This window comes from Sander lucioperca, chromosome 4 (assembly GCF_008315115.2).
Source record: "Sander lucioperca isolate FBNREF2018 chromosome 4, SLUC_FBN_1.2, whole genome shotgun sequence".
In the NCBI taxonomy this organism is placed as follows: domain Eukaryota; kingdom Metazoa; phylum Chordata; class Actinopteri; order Perciformes; family Percidae; genus Sander; species Sander lucioperca.
In genome coordinates, this window is record NC_050176.1 from 30,809,942 (window position 1) to 30,831,504 (window position 21,563).

Genomic DNA, 21,563 nt, shown 5'->3' on the forward strand with positions numbered 1-21,563 from the left:
CCTGCTGGTAGCTAGCTTGCCCTGCTAGCTGATAGCCGTTAGCTGCCGTCCGGTGAGTGTATTCAGACAGGCTTCTGTGATAATCATCCCAATAATAATCCGCGGAGCGGCGGTGGTGTGGCTATGTCCTCCAGAGGACAGGTCACGTCACGTCTTGAAGTTTATTCCCCCCTAAAAAAAACAGTAGTGTGGTAGTAGCTGGACGGCACTCACCGGACGGCAGCTAACGGCTATCAGCTAGCAGGGCAAGCTAGCTACCAGCAGGATCGAGACAGGGACCAGGTTATGTGAATTTAAACAACGTCTGAGTTGAAAACGCATCTTGTTGACACGTAAGGGCCCTGTTCATGTGGCACGGACATATTAATTGCATTTTGTGTCTGTTAAGAGGCACAAAGGCCCCGACCACTGCCATTTTAGCTCAGTGGATGCTTGTAGTACGTTACTGCAGCTTCTCAGTGTTACCTGCACTGATTCGGGTCGGGGTTTTTTCTATCGAAAGTACTCGCGTAGCATAGCGATCAAGACTAACGTAAAAATTGACCGGAATTCTCCTTTCAATTAAAAATTTATATAACACGTAGCCCATGTTTTTAGAGGACATGGTCGGTCGTGGCTACCCATACCGTTGTTCACTGGGTGTGCCACTGCAACTTCCTAGCTAATGGATGCCTGAACACATCCCAGCTCTTGGAAGTGCAGTCATTAATTATCTATCACACGTTAATCCATGCAGTAAATCACGGAGTGTCTATGATCAGTAGTAACCACACATAATTGTAACATCTAGCCATCTTCTTATCTGTGATTATTTTCGCTGCGTAGCCTATGTTTAGATTTGACCAGTGGATATTACGACGCGATCGGCAGCAGCTAGCGAGCCGTCCAAAGCTAGCTGCAGCTAGCTCGTCAGCTAGCCGGGGTAGGAGCTCCGCAGACCCGCATTTAACTAGTTTTTGAAGCTAGTTTCCGTGCTATGTCATCTTTAATTTAACCGATATTTTTTGTATGTGTGTTAAGTTAAATGATCAATGGAACGGCTTTCTTTTTTGGATATGTAGCTAGGTCAGTGAATAACCGGTTAGCTAGTTATGTGGGTCATCATCGGCTTGGACCTGTTAGCTGGTTAGCACGGCAGCTAGCTGGTTGAGGATCATTTTATTTATCACTCATTTCCATTTGAAACAGAAAGGCAATACATACACATGCTTGTGTTGGTGAGGATTACTCTGCACATTGTGAATGTGAAAACACGAACGAAAACGTACGAGTTTAGCTTGCCGTCCATCTACAGCATAGCTCTTCCGCCGTCCGTCATGGCGTTCATAATTCGCGCGAGTGGAGCGTGACGTCACTTGCAAAGGGTCAATAGTGATTAACACAACTATTAAGGCATGTCTGTAATATACCGGTCGGTCAATAATATAAAATACTGTAGATCAGTGCTTTCCAACCCTTCTGGTCTGAGTTTCCCCCCACAGCCCTGTCATATAAACTCACATACCCCGCCCTATCAATTCCCAATGTATCCACACTATTTATCATATTAAAGTGAATATTCTTACATTTTCATGCAATTGAACTGTAAACATTTAGGTTGGTTTGGTCAGAAATTCTACTAGCTAGCTAGGCCTTTTACTTGAAGTGTGGTTAATGTTTCAAAATTCATCCATTACTTTTAGCTAATCATTTCAACTGTTAGTTAAGTCAGTAGGCCACTTTTAGCTGTTTATTTCTACCATTGATTACTTCGCTATATGTTTAAACATGTGTTGAGCTGTTTTAGCTGATATATTGTTTTAAATCAATCATAATTCAATTATTTTAATTAGTTAAGCTGCTCCACAATCTTTCCAAGTACCCACTGGCTACAGCAGAGATACCCCTTGCTGAGGCATCACGGCAGGTGTTGCGTCAAAGACTGTTTCCCTGTAGATGTCTTTCCTGCTACTTGCGATCTAATTGGAGATGAACAGCCAATCAGAATTGACCTTTTGATTCTGCGATTGGTTGGTTTTGTGGCACACTTGTAACGCTGTGAAAATCTGAGCGAGCGTGTCTAGAGTTGAGCGCGTAGAGAGAAGAGGTTGAGAGCGAGGGAGACATGACCGGAGCGCAGCAGCGTCTACCTGTGAGCAGAGAAAGACATGCAAATACATTTATTGTGCACGAAATAGGCTTTTGTTTACTCAAACTGAATTGTTTTTTGCGAGTGTACATTTCTGTTCAAAATGCAATGTAATGCACTTGCAAAATATAGTTCTCTGTGCTCAAAACATACAATTACTCGCTCAGGAATGTGACACATATATAACGCCATAACTGTCACCCTTTTTCCATGCCAAGCGGTGAACCAGGGAGCCATCGTCAAGAACATAATACTCAGTTGGTGGGATGGAATCCAGGACAGTTTTGTTAGATTTCTTGCTTAAGAACTCAGTGACTGCCTGTGCTAGTTGGGGCTTGTTGGCTTTACAGAAGATTTCCTTGCCTACGAACAGGGCTGCAGGAAATGAGCAGAGCTCATAACTCATTACCTCTTCCAGTGAAAACCATCCTAGATGGAATCCAGGATAGTTTTGTTAGATTTCTTGCTTGAGAACACAGTAACTGCCTGTGCTAGTTGGGGCTTGTTGGCATTACAGAAGATTTCCTTCATTGGGCAACTTTGATGGTGGAGTCATCTGCAAGGGTTTTTGCCCGGTCTTTCCGTTTGAAGGATATTCTAAAACAGGTTTTCCAATCATCTTTTCAATGATCTCATTGCCAACAGTCTCAAACTCATGCACATTCACCTCCTCTTTGGCAACAACACCAATTAGAATGTTTCTCAGAGATGGGTCTGGAGAGAATGGTGTGCAAATGCTAAGCTTTTCCTTGATATTTTCTAGATCAGAGTGATCTCTTTTCATCCTTGCTTCTGAGGATTCTCGGTGCTGCTCGCTGGTCGTATAGGTGAAGTCATTGAATTCCTGCATGGCGTTGTTGTATTCAGATGTGATGGGTGTAGACATGGTCCACAATGCTCGCATTTCTTCAGTCATTCCACTTCCATGGGTCAAGCCTCCACTGCTTTTCAAGGATTGCATCAATGTCTGCTCGATGACAAGGTCAGTGCTAAGGCCTGCCCAGTACTGGTTAAATAACTTTTACATTTAATGTCAAGTCTGTTTTTAAGCAAAAAAAGGGTATGTCCAAAAACACATACTGAGTAGGAGTTACATGACATAGGCTAAACCCTTTACATCTCTGGTTCACCCCAAACAACCTTACAGTAATCTCACAAAATCATGTATTCCATAAGTATTTAATCATGTCAGTGCAAATTAGACAAGTCCAATGGATTCATAGACCCAGACAACATAGGGTTAGACACCAAGATTACTTGGATAGGTCAAATATTGAAGGACTTAGGTAGATTTTTTAAGGGTGTCCTGCCCATCTTGGACGCCATCTTGAAAATTACACCTTTCTAGTGGTCAAACTTTGGTAAACTTTTAGTATGTTATTTAGGACACCTAATACTACAAAACCAGCAGAGAAACCTTTTGTTAGAATTTTTTTAGGTTTATGTGTTTTTTTTTCATTTATGCAGCTGCCTAAAAGTACGACATGTGGAAATGGCCAAAATCGCACTAATTTCGAACTTTTAAATAAAAATGGCAGACTTCCTGTTGGGTTTAGGGTATGGCTACAACGACGTTTTTTGTATGTCTTGACATGCTACATATGTGTACTAAGTTTCGTGAGTCTACGTTAAACGCACTGCAGGGGCTCAATTTTTTTAACTTTGTTCTAGTTCTAGTGAGACATTTTTGTGCACCTATTCCTGAAACCCTTAAAATACGTAAATTTTCACCAGACTTGATGCGACCGCCAATTTTGGTGAGTTTTTGCATATGTTAAGCCCCTCAAAAAGCCAATTCATTTGCTGGGAAAATAATTCCTTCAGTTCCAATAGGGCCTTCGGCGCTCGGGCCCTAATGAGTACTTTACTTTTAGAAATTTAAGTAGGCTAAATTAATTGTTAATAATTCTGTACTTTTACTTCAGTAACATTTTGACTGACGGGATTTTAACTGTAACAGAGTGTTTCTGCATTGTGGTATTGTGCAACTTTTGCTTGAGTAAGATATCTGAGTACTTCTTTCACCACTGTTTTTTTAATTTAGTCCAGTGGTTCCCTACTTAAAGGTCAGGCCCCTCCAAAGTGGCACAAGATAAATTGGATGGATTGTGAGATGATTAGTCTATAGCCACGACATTCCACTTCCGGGATTGCTCCAGTGCTACGGGAAATTCCGCCGGATGTCACTATTTTCGGCCAGATTCCGCTTTCTTTGTGTTGTAATTTAAAACTCTGGTTGATTTACGAGGACTATGGTTAACTGCTCCTCAGTTCTCTGCAGGGTAAAACCAGACAGCTAGCTGGACTATCTGTCGAATCTGAGTTTTCAGTTCCACCAAAATAAGTTCTTCCATTGGAGACTGAAAACTCATCTGTTCATACTGCTTGCATGATTCCTGCACTTCTTGGGGTTGTGCCCACATGGTTGAATGCACTTATTGTAAGTCACGTTTGATAAAAGAATCAGCTCAATAAATGTAATGTAAACTTTGGGTCTCAAATAACCCTTTCAATTAAACTATCGGGGGGGGGGTATTCAGATCCTTTATGTAAGTAAAAGTAATAATATATCAGCGTAAAAGATACTCTGTCACAAGTAAAGCTCCTGCGTTAAAAATCTTACAAAAGTAAAGTATTTTCAGCAAAATCTACCTCACTTCAAAAGTAAAAGTACTGTAGAATGGTCCATTTAATTAGTGTTAGCTTAATTTGAACTATTTTACTTTGGGCAGTTCAATCTATAAAGGAAATGTAGGCTATAATTGGGTCCTAAAACCTTCAAACAAGTTAAACATATGTTTGTGCAATTAGTTCAACCTGTTTTTAGAACTACCTAAAGAAATGACTGTATCGTGAAACAAAAAGGCATGTCGCTGCACCAGAATTATGAAAAATGAACCTTCATTTTAGAAAATACATGAAACTATATACTAACTTTGTAATGCCCATATTTAATGCTGTCTTTTTTAAAGTTTATCCTTGCACTGCTATAGTTTTTATATTACTATGTTTACATTATTCTCTTATATTGTCCATATTTAATGCTGGTCTCTAGACTGTATCCTTGCACTATTGGACCTATTTGCACTAGCACCATGACACACACTCTCATACTGAATCACAGGGTCAGTTGCTGCCCTATCACTGCAAGTGTCTCATGCTTATACATCCCTTAGTACATTCATGTGGATTTTTTTATTTTTTATTTTATTTTATTTAGTATTTTTTAATTTAATTTCCCATGCTATTCACGTGGATTTGCTTTTTTATCATCCTGTTTGTGATGTATGTGTATGTTGTGTGTGATGTCTTAAGCTACTGGGACCTTGAATTTCCCCTTGGGGATCAATAAAGTATCTATTGTTATGGTCACAGCAAACAAACACAATTTAAATGTGACCGTCAACATATTGATAACACCAAACCCGAGGATAGTGAAAGTAAATCAAAGTTTATTCACAAATTAACTACGATTAATTAACCAAAACTATGGGAGTCTGGAGGTCTGGCCAAAATGAACAAAAGAAGGGAAGAAGCCTAGGCCAACCCATCAAGGGCCGTCGGACCCAGAACTTCCCCCCCTAAACTAAAAAGTAGACTAACTAATGAAAACAAAGCCGCGAAAGCTAAACTACCAGACCTCCATCCTCAAAGCAATAAAATAAAAGAAAGACAACAGAAGACAATGATGATCTGTGCTGCTTCAGTCTCTCCCCAATTTCTGTCTCCCAGCCACTTATATCCAGGGGCGGGGCCACCCTCAATCACAGATCAGGAACACCTGAGATGAATAGAGAGGAGGAAAGAGCAGGGCGGGGAGCACATAACACTATCTATCTATCAACTAATTGATTTGCATTGAAAACAGGCTGGGATATTCTTACTGCACTGGCTGACTTTTTGTTTAAGTGGTGGTACCGTTAGTACTGTAGTTATTCCTTCCTGGAATGTATTGGAGTAAAAGTACAGAGTAGCTCTACAGTATACATTTATATTTTTCAATTTTTATTGAAAAAACATTCAAATATAGAAACACTGCAGACATGTACTCGACATAATGGTACAGAGAAACAAGAATGTCTATTTAAATAAATAAAAATAATTTAAAAAAAAAAAATAAATAAAAAAAAAATTATTTATATATATATATTTATATAATTCGGATAAATAAACATTGACATCAACATTAAACTCACATAAAACTCCAGCGAAATTAGAGGTGACTTTTGTTATTTTGCATTAACGTTTACTATTACAATTAATTAAAAGTTATATTTATCAAGTTCAAGATGTATAATGACATTTTTACACTCAATTTTAATTTTATGATTAGTTTTACACAGTAGCCTATAACATCTTTCATTCGAGTCAAAGAAGTATACACACAGGCTGTTATTGTACGTTAGATGTACAGGGATTGTCACAACATATTGACCAATGACAGCACGCCTCTCAAACTTTAGGTAAATCAACACGTGTGGTCGCTCCTGATTGGCTGAGTGTTAAACGCTGCTTGCTCTGTTGCTTCCTCAAGACTCTCGATAAAGCCTCCGGATCTGCTGCTGCTTACAGGTCAGTGCGAATGTTTCCCCACCTTCAGCCTTAATTGTCCACGCGTACATTAGCGTCCACTAGTTTAGGCCTATGTTGTTGTTTTTTCAGAGGTTTGTTAAAAACGTAATGCTGTAACGAGCCATCGGAAAATATGCTGCTCTTCGCTTATTGTTGCGTTAACATAGACCAGAGTCAAGCCACGTTTTGTATATTTTCTCGGCATCATATCTTTATTTCCGTTTAATCTCTTATGGTTACATGGACAGCGTGTTCAGTCAGTATTATGCCTTTAATCAGAATAATGTGTTCGTCTCTCTTATCTGTCGTTGTCGCTGAGAAACTCCGTGAATGTCCAAAGCTGATCCTCTGAAATAACAAGAGATGGACACGTAGCATCTGATCAGACACCGTGTGTGAAATGATAACGATACTTTGTTTGGAAACTTGTTTTGTTTTGTTTATCCCCGCCTCACCCACTTTGTGTGCAACATGGCCTGCACACTGACGCCATTGTTATAAAATAAGATTACGACGAGGATAAAACAGGAACAATGTCACCATTATCAAGCGCAAGTAGTGGCATCCCCCGCCATAGCTTCTTACTTCATATGTGTGCGTGTAACGTCTAGAACACATGCACAGCACACTGGTTTTTCAGGTTTTAGCCACTCCTATTCTCTCATTCGAAATGTCATTGGAAACTTGTTTGAGTTGTATAATCCATCAGTGAACATAAAGTTATGATTTATTTCTTTAGGAAAGGTTACTTTAAAAGTATAAAGTATCGCGGTATAGGCTTTTCATATGAATCATGCATTACTGGATTTTTAAAGATTGACATATCAATATTTGGGAGTTTGAAAAATCTGATCATATCAGCTGATGTTCATTTTTTTTAAACTTTTTTTTACATGGACACATAAAACAAACATGCTTGCTAAGGATTCCTAAAATTCGTTTTTAAAGGAATTGTAACAAGGATTATATGGGGATATCAGAATCCACTTTATTGGCCAAGTATGTGCACACATACTTGGAATCATGGAAACAAATGTCTGCCCGAGGTGTAAGAAAGTACATTCAAAAATGTAATTTATATGCATTTGATCAGTAGAGTAGTAGACCTAGCCTATATATAATTTGTGTAATATACATATATAATGTATGCAGTGAATTTAAAAAGTACTGCATACATTAGAGAGACAGACGTTATTAAAAAAGTTGGACTTTTTCTGCTATTTACTATCCAAGTAAAGTCAGAAAACAGATACTGGCCAGACACGTCTTGTATTGTGAAGGTTTAGGAGCCTCGACCTGCTGTAAAATGAAGTGTAGGATGTTGCAGCAGATCATAACTGAAGACTTGAGGCGTTTTTTTTGGTAAACTTCCCCTTACTGGAGTCTGTGGAATGTATCTCTAGTGGCTGTCATTTCCCTCCTTTTATAAACCACATTTTTAAACCACTAGGTAATGCTCTTCTGGCAATGCTGTGTGCAGTCACATGCGTATTTACAGTACAGACACGGGATGATTGAAGTGACCGTGCAGAGACTCAATCATGTGTTTGCCCTTGAGTACAGCAGGAGCTTTCATTACAGCAAACAGAGAGGGTGGTTTTGTGCTTTAGGAGCTGACTGGCACCCTGTTGTCACTCTGGTTTGGCCAGTTGAGAATATCAGTACCAGCTTGTCTGCCTGTTTTGGGGTCGATGGCAAGCAACTTGATGTTTGTTTACACAACAATCTGAGTGAGACCTTTCTAAAGCAGAAATTTCAGCTCAGGGCAGAATTTGGAAAAGTCATCCCAAACAACTTTCACTGATGAGACGTCATTTACTGACTAAAGTGTATTCAAAAGAATCATGTGAGAGCAGCAAGTTGGGGTTCCGGCTTAATGAACCAACCTCAAATTATCATGCTTCTGCTTGGAGTGTTAAGAAAAGAATGAATTGCTGTGTGAATGCTGTTTCTCTGAAATGATTTTCCAGTGGAACTTATTAGAAAATATCAGCTAATTAAAAGAAATCCTCCCATTCCATTCTGGGAAAATAAAATGCAGTTAATAACATAATTCACCCCAGAGTATGATGATTCATATCTTGAACCATTTTGTACAGTATATTCAAGCTCATCCAGTCAACAATGTAGTCCTGCTTTTTTATTTATGTCCGTTCAGATGCTAATATTTTACTGTGGTTATCACCAAAAGTACCTCTTGTTTCATTTAACATGGCTACTGTAAAACTAATAGATTAGCTCATCAACAAAATAATAATAATAGGCAACTATTATAATTGATTAATTGTTTGTCATGTTCAAGCTAAAATGCCAAACATTCCCTCAGCTGTGAGGATTTGTACAGTATGTGTAATGGTACACTGCATATTTGGGTTGGTCTTACGAAACACACAATAGGATGTCATAAGATAAGATTAACCTTTATTGATCCCCAGCAGGATGTTCGGTTTTTGCAGCAGTACAAGGACAGAAATAAATGCAGATATGTATAAATAAGTAACTAAATAACAAGAGGTACATAAACTTAAATAAGAATAGAATAAAAATAGAAACTATGTAAGAGCATTTGTAGACAAAATAACAGTGGTGTGACTATTAGCTGTAGAGTCAACAGGTCTATGCAAACAGTGTACACAAGACTAGACTATGTCATTCTGACATTTTTGATTTGCATTCAGAGTCACTGAAAATGACCTCAGAGGAAGAGTGAATGGCTCAATGTCACCCTGTTTAGTTTGTGACCACTAGTAGAGCGATGGTTTTTACAAGTTGGTCCTCACTGTTTGTTCATGCGCCTGAGGACACGATGCATATTCCTTCTGAAGATGTCATTCTATTTAGCTGATTAACAGTTGGTTGTGGTGGTGGTGGTGTAGAAGTCTAGCAATGCAACGCAAAAAGGCAGTAAAAAAGAAGACTGCTAGCTAGTAAACGGTGCACTATTTAAAATGTTTTGAAAAATCTGCTTTGCGAATGTTTTCTCTGTAATGTAGATACAGAAGACATTTGTAAGATGTTAAGGAAACGCATAATGTAGTATCAATAAATCTAAAGATCACTTTTGTTTCTGAATAAGTAAATACTCTTGAAGAAGGTTCAGAGGGACTGAAATGTTAGTTTTCTTTAATAAATGGTGATGCTATAAGCAAGAACAGAGTGCGGGATTTTCCTTTTTTTCCAAGTTTGTGATATTTTCCAACGAACCTGCACAGAAGAATTGTTGGATGTGCGAATGTTTCTTCGAAAAGTTTCCGAACAAGAAACGGCCGACCTTTAATTTAGAGTTTCTGCCCAAATTTTACTGAGACTCGTGCACAATAATTTCAAAACAACAGCACGTTTTCTTTCACCTACAGTGTAGAGGTCATGCGCCTGCTTTGTTGGTAGCTGTTGACCTTTGTTCCACTTCACAAATCCCGTCCTCCACCCTCCCACCTCTCCCCTACATTTCTCCACTGTGAGACCATGTGACTGGGAGTGTGCGATTTCACTAGGGAGGTCTGGACCTGCAGTCTTGTGCATGGTATTCTTGTGCAAGGTCAGCCTTTGTGTTCTTTGGGTTGAATGTTACTGGAGGAGGATGGACACGAGGCAGGCAGAGGGGTCAAGCACATGAAAGTTGTCCCACTGAAGCCACATGAGCTTCAACAACCATCAGTTATAGCCATGCATTGACAAACATATGCTCTCAGAGGGTTTTGGTTGTCTCTTCCTGTTCACACTTTTACAGCTTCCCCCACCTAGAGTGTCGCTCATCCACCATACATATCAGCAGAAAGTGGTCTATCGGTTGTCTGAGAGCATCCTCATGCTATATCTCTGTAAACCTACACAGGAAAATATTGAATCATCCTTCGATTTAGATTACTACCCTCAGGGCGTGCTGTACTATTTTGTAAATCTGTTGAATTATCAGTGAGGTAGTGGCAGCTGGACTGAAGCAGATCCAACAACAGGATCCAATAAATCAATAACGCATGATTTTTCAGTTGTCAACATTTTGCATTTTTAGAACAGAATCAATAGTGAACTGCAGTATGTGATTGTTGCCTGAACACATTTGGTGTCAGGTAAAAAAAAAATGGTTTGGCCTTCCATTTTTATGTATTGGGTGGTGGCAGTACGCTGTCACGCTGTTTCTCATTAATGAGATCCTTTTCACTACATACCCAATTATTCGGAACTTTCTTGCTATAACATATTTATTCTTGTTAAACACTAAACTTTCTCTATATATCATCTTGGTTAAACAAGAGTCATTTCTTGCTCTAACATGATAAGTTGGTATGTTGTTATAACCATAAACTTCCACATGTTTAAATTAGGAAAATGTCCAGTCTGTGACTAAATTGAATACACTGTGACCTACATCGGCTTGACAAACTGACATTAACTGATAAATACGGTTTGATTACATTGTATTTCTTAATCTGGCTGAGACGAGTATCTTTCATTATTTATACTTTCTGATCCTCGCAGGTTATAGTCCAAAACACAAACGTACATAAGACAAAAAAAGTGTTCTATTCAGCTGTTTGTGACCAGTTCGTGCGGATTCATCTAACAGTTGAGAGAAAGCTGCAGAAGTGACCGTCTTGTCAAAATGGGATTAAGTAAAGTTTGTTAAAGGGCTCCATGTGTTAATCCTCCTGTGATTAGATTGTAATAATGAGCTTAAATCATTTAACCTAACTCTTGCTGCTCAGTGTCTGTTTTTTTTTTTTTTTTAGCTTTTTTCTATGTGCGCCATTCCTCGAAGAGGAACTTACATTTTTTTAAGGAAATCAAGTGTGACTGACCAACCATGTGTTGGTTTTTTTTGTGTAACTTCCTGGCTGTGGTTTCAAAACTACAGCTGTAGTCTCTCTCAAGCTGCAGTCTTGATGTTCTGTTATGTGTCAAATGAACCAGCTGCCCTCTCCCCCTCTTTTTTCCAGTGTCTTGTATGTGCTTGGGTGTGGGGTGACTGGCGAGCTGGCTCTGCCATTGGCTTATCATCTTCCCAGTCCAAGTATGGAGAGCAGAGGTGGTGTTGGGGGGGGGTGGGGGTTTGTTGCATTACCTTTTGCCTTTTTAACAACACTCTCTCTAACTTCATAATGCATATAATTGTTAGTTTCAGCTTTCAAATTTTGTTCATCTCAAACAGAGAAACACAACACATTCTGATATTTATAAAGCTGTAACAAAGTTGTAATTTGAAAAATCCATTATGAACACTTTATTTTTCATATTAATCATCTATTTCTGTAGATTTTAGTCGTGTTGAGCGTTATGACGCTTTAGCATCAATGTGATGAAATATCTTGATTTGTCAATTTCATTTGCTGAATTAACCAAAAACTGACATGCCTTTCTGTTTATAGTATCCATAAAATCCAGATAATATCCAGAAAATTGTCTTAATGGACATATACATTGATAACATGACATAAAATTACATATACCAGGATATCATTTAAACAGGATTTTTCTACACCACCCTACCACTGTTTCAGCATTGTAACATGTTTCTGTTAAACTCCACAAACATCCATGTGTATTTTGCTTGATACAGCCACGGCTGATTACACTTGTTCACTTTTGGGCTTGCTACCTTTTACCTTGTCTTTGTTGTTGCAGACACGTTCAGCAGGAAGTGTATACATCCACATGTCCACATTTTATCCACAGTTTACATTAGTCTCAGTTGAAAATGCAAGAAAATAAGGTGTAGATCGTGGAAATTATAACTATTCATCTTAGACTCCAAAGAATGTGCACATACGCTCAGGTTCAGTTTAGTCAATGTTAGTGCACACATAACTCTGGAATATCAGTATACAAGTGCAATTTGTCAACATATCTATTATGTAGAATACAAAGACCTTCTTGTAATTAGTGTGTAATTCTTTGTTTGGCTATAGTTTCACTAGTTTGGATGCTCGGCAACACAAGAATTGCACACACTGTGAAAAGATAATGTATGATAAGATATTAGTAATTTTGTCTTGAATAAACATTCCTGAAAAAATGTTAATATCACTCAGATCGGCGATGACTTCATTCTGAATTCTGATTGGATTTGTGGCCACCATTACCTTTAAACTAGTTTTACGCATGCAGACAGACACGTGCACTAAAAGCTTAAATGTCTATATTGCTCCAGTGAGTGCGTAGTTTTGCCTCACACGTCTGTGTTTCTGTTTGAGAGGGGCAGGTTTCAGCTATTCATAGTTGTGAGAACCTCAGAGGTCTATTAGAGGTCAGTGGGAGTCCTTCTAATAGCAACTGCTGCCTGTCAGGGCCTGTCAGATAACTGTAGCTCTCCGCCCTTGGACACAGTCTGTACTTTTCTTCATATACACACTGTGGGACTGTGAGTATAGAGATTTATTATATCTTCATTTGTCAACAATCATTGCTGACGTTTTTGAAATATCCATTTAGCTTCATTTACGTTTATCCTGGTGCTGACATACTGAAGTGGGCGATCATCTTGTCTTTCATAATGGTTAATAGGAATACCTGTAAGACTTACTGTAGTGGAGCATTTGTGAGGTTTAATGTGGAGTTTTTGATTTGTTGTATTTTATTTTTTATAGAGTATAAATAGAACCAAACGGCTTTAATGAATCTTTTTGTTTTTATATTTGAATATATAAATTAAGGAGATCATGTCATTAATCTCTTTTGACTGTCTTTCATCTTTCTGCACATTCAACAATTTACTGCATTTACAGTAAGTTGTCATTAAAAAAAGTAACTTGTTTGGGAGCTTTTCTACAAAACTTTGGCACTGGTCCCAGTTGTCATAGGCCCTGTGTTAATTATTGAAGTAGGTGAGAAGTCAATTGTTACCTACTGTACTGTGTGTGGCAGTTATTTACCTACAGGGCAATTGCCGTTCTATCTACAGGTCAAAGGAGTTGAACATGTACATAAAGCCGCAGAGTCTGATAATAAATAAAAATAAACAAAATATTAAATGTTGAAAGTGTGAGTTACTAATTTATGTATTTCGGTATTCAGATGTAATAGCCTCATTGAAAAATAACTGCTGGTTAGATATATTAGCTGGTGAGTTTAAAATTGGTCTTTCTTGCCACAGGCTCATCTAATCTTTTACATTAACATGTAATTAGAAGTCATTTGACTGTTCTATTAAAATTTTAGTGGAACAGAGCCATATGTCCAAGACTTTGAAGTTTGAAGTTTCAGCCCAGTGAGTCATTTCTAAAACATACCAGACCAGAAAGTCTCACTTCCCTTCAGACATGAGTAGAGTAGCATTCATTGTACAGCGTCTGTGGTTGTTTCCAATTTCCATGGAGGCGCGTGATCTTTTAAAAGTGTGCGTGCAGTCATATTTCCTTCCAGTGTCTTTGTTGCCAAAGCTTTTGAATGGGATAGCACATCTTCCTTTTGTATGCATTGTTAATGGTAGTGCAGAACAAGAACAATGGCGAACGTAGAAGTATTTTCAGCAGCATATTTGACCTAAATGTCTAGTTCTTTTAAACAACAGATTTCTGCTACTGTAGTATTTAATTTTGTGCTCTGAATGATCATCTTTATGCATATCACTTCAGTAAATGTATACTACTTTTATAGGAAGGCGTAAAACAAGAATAGCTGAGCATGAAATGAGATACCCCTGATAAAAGGAAATCAATTAATGATTTAAAAATACGGATAAACGGACGTATCGGCTGGACATCGGAATCGGCCGATCTTTGCCCTATTTACTGTCATCAGCCCATTGGCAAATAAGGTGACGGGCACAGATGGCAGTAGCTGATGTTTATCTATTTTGCACTGCCACAATGTTGTGTTAATTGGTCTGACTCATACAAGAGTAGCCTATACCCTGCTTCATTCATTTGTTTCATGTCATGATTATTTGAATAGGGACAGATGCTTAGACATAGACATTTGTGCAACACATCTCCAATGTACAGCATCACAGCATTTATAGCTATTGCTAATTTCCAATGCCCGTCCCAAAAAAGAATGTTCCTGTGACATTTCAAGTGTACACCGATTACCTTAAAGCTAATAAAAATCAGAGAGATGACCTGGAGGCCAAGAGAGCACAGACCGACAGAATGACCCAGCCCGTGTTAACCACAGCATTCGAGAAGGTGAAATTCCGTGGACAGCGTACCTTATTGACTTGTAGCATGCAGCTAAAGACACAGGTAACGTTGGCTTACCGGTAGCCTGCAGCTTGACTATTCTAGACCCCATGCCACTGTCGGAGTTGGAGATGATGGAAAAACAGAAAATCCTCCTGCTTCCTGAGTGAGTTATAATATATAATATATTTTTTTATGATGAGATTTATTTGTTTACCTGGCTCAAAAGAAAACAACAAGCATCGGTACTGACATCGGCCAAATGAAAATTTTACACATTATCGGCTGAGAAATTTGCAATTGTTGCACCCCTAATTACATTTTATTTTTTATAAAAAAAATTATTAAAATCAACTCAAAACTTTATGAATTTTAAGGAGATTTCTGACCTATTTATATTATATACAAGGACATATTGTTAAGATCTTTAAAGCCAAGGTTTCTGCGGTTAGGAGGGTCGAATGAAATTGTCATATCAATGTTTAAGGTCTCAAATCTTTTGTTATCTGTCAAAGCCAAAAATAAGAAATAATACTACATAACATGTTTTTACATGTGGCTCTAATTGAGGATGAGATTTTCTTTTGCTGGGGCAGCTGTTGATTTGAAATATGCTTGATTCTTGGGTGGTAACAGTTTTAAAAAATGTGTCGTCCTGGTGGCCTAATGGTTAAGACACATACCATAGAGCTTCAATATCCCCTGTCTGATTCCAGCCAGGGACCATTACTAAATGTAAGGGCTGCAACTAACGATTATTTTTGTAATTATTTAATAAGAAGATTATTCTCTTGACTAATGCATTAATCCATATGACATCAGAAAACTGTTAATCACAATTACCTAGATCCCAACAAAAAATTAATTTTTTTTTTTTGTTAAACCAGCAGAATAATCAGAAATTGACACATTGTAGAACCTTAAACAAGAAACAGTTGATTCTTTAGTTAGAAAACGACTTAAACAATTAATTAATTATCCATATAGTTGCTGATTAATTTCCTGTCAATGTACTGTACCTTTCAAGCTTTTAAACTATCAATTATAGACATAAATAATCTTTAACTAATAAAGAACAGTACAAAATGAGTTAATGTAAAAAACAAACATTTATTGGATGGGGTGTATTCACAGATGGTAGAAAATTGCCTGTAACTCTGAATGGGACCACTATTCTTCTTCTTCAGTGTGAGCGGACTCTCATGTTGCTGTGTAATGGTCTAAAACAAGAGACCCATTAATAAAAAGATAAGTACTACCTCCTGCTGTATCACCACACATCCCCATTGTAGACAATTTCCTTTTAAAATTACATTTTAAATTGCGCAAAATGACACCGTAAATTTACAGTAAATAAGTAAGTCTCTGATTACACTCAATGGTAATTTTATGTTAAAATAAAACCAATATTTTCCAAACATATCTCTGACCTTAATTGGAACAGAGATACAAATGCAGTGGCGTAAGGTAGTTACGACGGGCCCGAGTGCATGCTGGTTACTACACACACACACACACACACACACACACACACACACACACACACACACACACACACACACACACGGCGTTCAGCTTGCAGATGAGCTCAGCATGACAGTCTTCACAGATTTTGCACCTAAACTAGCTACCATGTAGCTAGTCGTCACATGATCAAATCGAGACTTGACATCAACATATTACCCAGCAATCATCATTGCGTATCTGTATATAATATTTACCAAAGAAAATAAAATAATTATTCATTTAATTTAGTAGTTTTTTCATAGTTCATTTATAGTTTATGTAAAATAAGTATATTATTTTGTTATTTTTCACTATTTTACAAACCATGATGGAAATGGTTTTGCCTTTTCGAGGGCATATAACCTATAGCAAATGGAACTGATTTTCAATGATCGTGAGATCTTCTTTGGGCATAGGAGTATTTCCACGGTGGCAATCTGAATCACTTGCAAGGGCCCATTCTCACGCCCCTGCACACATGCAGAAGAAGTGTAGACTAAATGTTTCAAATGTAATATGGTCCTGTCTGTGTTTCCCTGCAGGGTCAGTGCAGAGAACAGTCATGCAGGCTCAGGAGGTCCTGAGACAGCTGCGGATTCCCGAGTTGGAAGATTTTCGGCACTACATGCGCAGCTTGCCCACCAATGCACTCATGGGCATGGGTGCCTTCGCCGCCATCACCACCTACTGGTTCGCCACCCGGCCCAAAGCCCTCACACCCCCCTGTGACCTCGGCCTGCAGTCAGTGGAAATCCCAGTAGGTGTTCTCTTCTCTTTTTTTTTCTGGAAAAATCTAATATCCTGAATGAATTCATGCAATGTGGATCCAACAGCACAGAAAACAATGACACATTGGCCCGTCCGCTGTCTTGTAATCCTGCGTGTTAGAGGAATAACTGAAGCCATATCCAACTACTGGAAGGAAACCAGTCAGCAGACCTCATTCAGCAGGAATGTTGATGCAATCCTTCCCAGGAACTTTAATACCAGCTAAAGTTGTTAAAAGTCTTTTTGAATTACAAGCTTTGACATCATCACTGTTTGTCACACTTAGAGTACTAAAAAGTTACCAGCACAGTCAACTTTACCTTAGCTGGGATTACATTGGTCTTTATCAATAGTGTCAGAGTTGTCATTCCTGAATCACGTTTTTAATGGCACCCTTTTAAAGGGTTTATTATGTATAATTAATTGTATTTGTGGTTAAAAATCAAAAAAATCAAAGCTTAATTTAAGCCACTGATACAATGAACCTGGTTGTGAAAAATGGGTTTGGTTGATATGTATCCTCCTTCAGCAGGACACTTGCTTTGTCTTTTCAGCTTAAGTTCTTTAATTAATGGACAATTGACCACCGATCATCTCATTTACAACTGCATGGATTTAAAACCCATTATTAATAACCTATTAACATTAACTGCACAGTTATCGACGTATTAGAAATTAGTGGGTATTGATTAGTGGTTTATGAACATTTATTAATTTAAAGAGGAATCAAGTAGATTTTTCACAGTCTAGCAGCCCAGTGGTCATTCTTACAGAAGGAATGACTGATCATATCGGAAATATTTCAGGAGACACAAGAACCAGTCAATGGAAAGCCTGGCTTCCATTGAATATATATGGCTTGCACCAACTACTGCTGCCTTTTGTCCCACAATTTTCTGTCATTACACATTTCATCTTAAATTCTAATTGCTGCTGCATCATCTACTGTACAGGATCCATGTTTATATCAGAGGAACCTCCTGGGGTCTCCATCTTTTTATCTGTGCTTACGATCAGAGAAATGTGTCCTGAGGTTGAGGTGTCAGTGCTAGTCGTAACTTTGTGATTTCTTTTGTCGTAGGGTGGAGACCGTGCACGGAGGTCGGTACTGAACGACAGCGACGAGCCCATGACACACTTCTACAGCGATGCATGCACGATGTATGAGGTGTTCCAACGCGGGCTCAAAGTATCAAGTCAGTATATCTCTTGCACCAATTACGTATGATACAATTCTTTCAGTGAATGTACAGTAGATAAAAGTGAGCTTTTATTTTCTTTCACAGATGATGGACCCTGTCTAGGATCGAGGAAACCAAACCAGCCGTATGAGTGGCAGTCTTATAGAGAGGTAAGATGTGGATCACAGACATTGAACATTCCACTTGTATGTATAAATCCATAACTAGCCGAGTCACAATACATTTTAAAAAAAAAACTGACTTTTGTTTTGCACAGGTGGCAGACAGAGCAGAGCACATCGGCTCTGCTCTCCTTCACAGAGGACACTCTCATACAGGAGACAAGTTCGTTGGCATCTTTTCCCAGAACAGGCCAGAGGTACAACACATGGCATCATCCGTGCGCTAACGTTGCACAGTTCTGACTCTGATCATCACACAATGAAATGTAAAAAAGTTTTTACAATCAATTGTCACCAGCCGAGAACTAATTGCCATCATGCATTGCAAATACTGAAAAAGGTACATTTAGATGACTGCTGGACAGGGGCACTGTATTCAGTCAGAGTTGGGGGTGCTACGAGAAGGTCAGTCTATATAAGGATGTCATACTACAGTAAATGCAGAGTAGGGTTGGACGATGTCCCCTAAATTGGCAGTTGACGATGCTCACAGTAAAACATGGCGATGGATGATGATATCGTCATTGGGGGGGGCTGGTAGGGGCAGTTTTTTACAACTTCACCTACTTTCACTTAACTACGGTGCAGTAAAGTCAATCAGATGTCCGTGATCTGCGTAAGGACAGTAAAGTGGGACGTTTGCGTTTTTTTCTGTCTCGCTCGAGACCGCTGTGTCCAATGTTACTAGCAGGTAGAGGGGAAAAAAGTAGCTTCCACTTGAGGGGCCCATCTCGCACCCGTCTAGCACAGCGCAAAGCCTGACGCAAGTGTCTTTGCTAGTTTAAGACCGACACACTTGTCAATTTCCCATCCAGTGCCCACGACTAGGATTAGTGTGTGTCTGACAGGGTGGGGCGCATGGCATCACGATGATATCATCCGTCGGCACAACCCTAATGCAGCGTGACATTCATGGTTTTTGAATTAATTTAGATGACCAGGATTATTTATATTTCATAGTTATTAACAACATTTTAGACTCATTTTAGAATGTTTTACACTATAACAGACAGCACAGCAACACAACTTGAACACCAACATACTGTTGGCAACTGTCACAGCAACTATACAGTCAACAACACGGAATGAATGCATGAGAACTGCAAGGAGAAGAAGAGGGAGTGACTCAGCACCGTTGCTGCTGGATGAGAGTAATGACCTGAGTCGTGTCCAAATTTGTTTATTGATTTTGCCATTTGACGCACTAGCCTGGTTCCACACCTCTGAATCGCTGCTCGCATTATATCAGTGAGTCAAACATACTATCAAATTAATTTAGTCTGATAATCAGGTGCCTCTCTACTACAGTATATAGCCCTCCATACAGAATTCTCGTTTACATGCACACTAGTATCCTGGTTTGGAGTATCCTGGTTATGTTTTGTGCATGTAAACAAATCCTGGTTTCGGAAGTTTGGATGTCCTGCCTGTAGTACTCCTGCTGTAGCCATATTATGAGCATTTTCTTATTTTGGTGGGTGTTGTGAAGTCATTTCCTTCAGATCATTTTTTTTTTTTTTACCATTAGTAATTTTGATCTGTTTTCTGTGTTTTTGTCTCTTAGTGGACCATTTCAGAGCTGGCCTGTTACACATACTCCATGGTGGCAGTTCCATTGTATGACACACTCGGCACAGAGGCCATCGGCTACATTATCGACAAAGGTACACAAAAGTTCTCTTTCAAACACTAACCACACACCACCTGCATTGTCATCGCAGCGCTCTAGATGAAGGACACAGAGTTGTGATACTGACACAAACTAAGTGGTTAATTTGGTGCCATCTGTTTTCCAGCCTCCATCTCAACAGTGATTTGTGACGTACCCCAAAAGGCTCGGTTGATTCTAGACTGTATCAGTGGGAAAGGACGAACGGTGAAGACAATTGTGCTCATAGAGCCCTTCGACAGCGAGCTGGTGTCCCGTGGACAGGAGTGTGGCATTGAGATTCTGAGTTTAAAGGAGTTTGAGGTGAGAATAACAACCTGATCTTGGGCGTCACTATCTACTGAGCATGAACCATCAGCAGATGTTCATGAAACTTTCTCCTGTTGCTTTTTGAATCATACTGTTTTCAATTATGTTCTGGTCAGAACTAAATGGAAATTAGGCCGTGAGGCACTGTGTTTTTAAAGTATGATTGTTCTCAGCACTTCCCGCAAACATGCTATGTCTCACTGTACGGTTTGTAATTGTTCCAGGCCATCGGTGAAGCCAATCTCCAGAAACCAGTGGTGAGTAGGAATAGCACACCTCATTTGACCTGTTGATTATTACGTGACAAAAAAAGCTCCTAATTCTTACTAAATTACTACAATTACAATTATTTTGACTTAGATAATTCACTTGTAATCAGCAGAATTCTTTCTGAAAGGAAGATTTTTCTTCTTTTTTGCGCTGTACTAAAACATAGCATCTTGCACATTTTTAATGCAATAGCAATTCAGGCTTCATATGCATGAGTGTAGATCTGTGATCTGATTACAGCTCCCTAAACCAGACGACCTTGCACTAATCTGCTTTACATCCGGAACCACAGGTAATTACACAACTTGTTTGCAACTTTAACCTTTTGAAAATGTTATTTTTTTACCCCATGTATAATCATGATCATTATTTTCCTTTCAGGAAACCCAAAAGGTGCAATGCTTACTCATGGAAATGTAATCTCCAACACTGCAGCTTTCATTAGAATTACAGAGGTAAACAAACACACCAGCTAGACTTGGAAGAAATTGTCTAACAATGTATGTTTGATTGTAGCCCTCTTGTTTTAAAGGTGGATGCTTCTGCTTCTCTTAATTCAGAAATATTCCCTTACATTTTTTTTATTCATTTATGCATTTAAAATGATTTTCAGTCTCAGCATGAAAATACACTAGAACTGAACATCAAAGATAAAGCAGTAAAGTACAGTAGTCTTTCTAGTAAAAAAAAAAGCAAATACTATCTTCTGTCAATTAAATGAAATGTGATTTTGAGTCTCTCAAACTCTCCATCCGATCTCGCCATGACATAATACGTCACAAAAATGTCATAGAAGTCATATATATATATATATATATATATATATAGTATGTCGTAAACAAGTCATGAAAATGTCATGAA

At 38.6% G+C, this 21,563-nt stretch overlaps 1 protein-coding gene and 1 long non-coding RNA gene across 4 annotated transcripts in view; one reads left to right on the top strand and one right to left on the bottom strand.

The window, feature by feature from the left end:
• On the bottom strand, positions 1-19,090 carry LOC118494813. The gene is made up of 3 exons (XR_004897008.1): positions 19,013-19,090; positions 12,297-12,303; positions 1-11 (listed from the first exon to the last, which is right to left on the bottom strand). It is a non-coding gene; the product is annotated as an uncharacterized LOC118494813 (long non-coding RNA).
• The window catches only part of acsl1a (acyl-CoA synthetase long chain family member 1a), a 25,700-nt gene continuing 10,738 nt past the window's right edge, over positions 6,602-21,563 (top strand). Inside the window, exons 1-10 of one of the 3 annotated variants that reach the window (XM_031276956.2) lie at positions 6,602-6,700; positions 16,866-17,080; positions 18,173-18,287; positions 18,378-18,442; positions 18,550-18,651; positions 20,019-20,118; positions 20,251-20,426; positions 20,657-20,689; positions 20,943-20,994; positions 21,084-21,157. In XM_031276956.2, coding sequence (XP_031132816.1) covers positions 16,886-17,080; positions 18,173-18,287; positions 18,378-18,442; positions 18,550-18,651; positions 20,019-20,118; positions 20,251-20,426; positions 20,657-20,689; positions 20,943-20,994; positions 21,084-21,157 — 912 coding nt within the window. In that variant the 5' untranslated portion in view covers positions 6,602-6,700; positions 16,866-16,885. Of the gene's footprint in view, positions 6,701-12,902; positions 13,059-16,865; positions 17,081-18,172; positions 18,288-18,377; positions 18,443-18,549; positions 18,652-20,018; positions 20,119-20,250; positions 20,427-20,656; positions 20,690-20,942; positions 20,995-21,083; positions 21,158-21,563 lie in introns of those variants that run through there. The other 2 variants (XM_031276958.2, XM_031276955.2) reach the window with 2 other exon arrangements.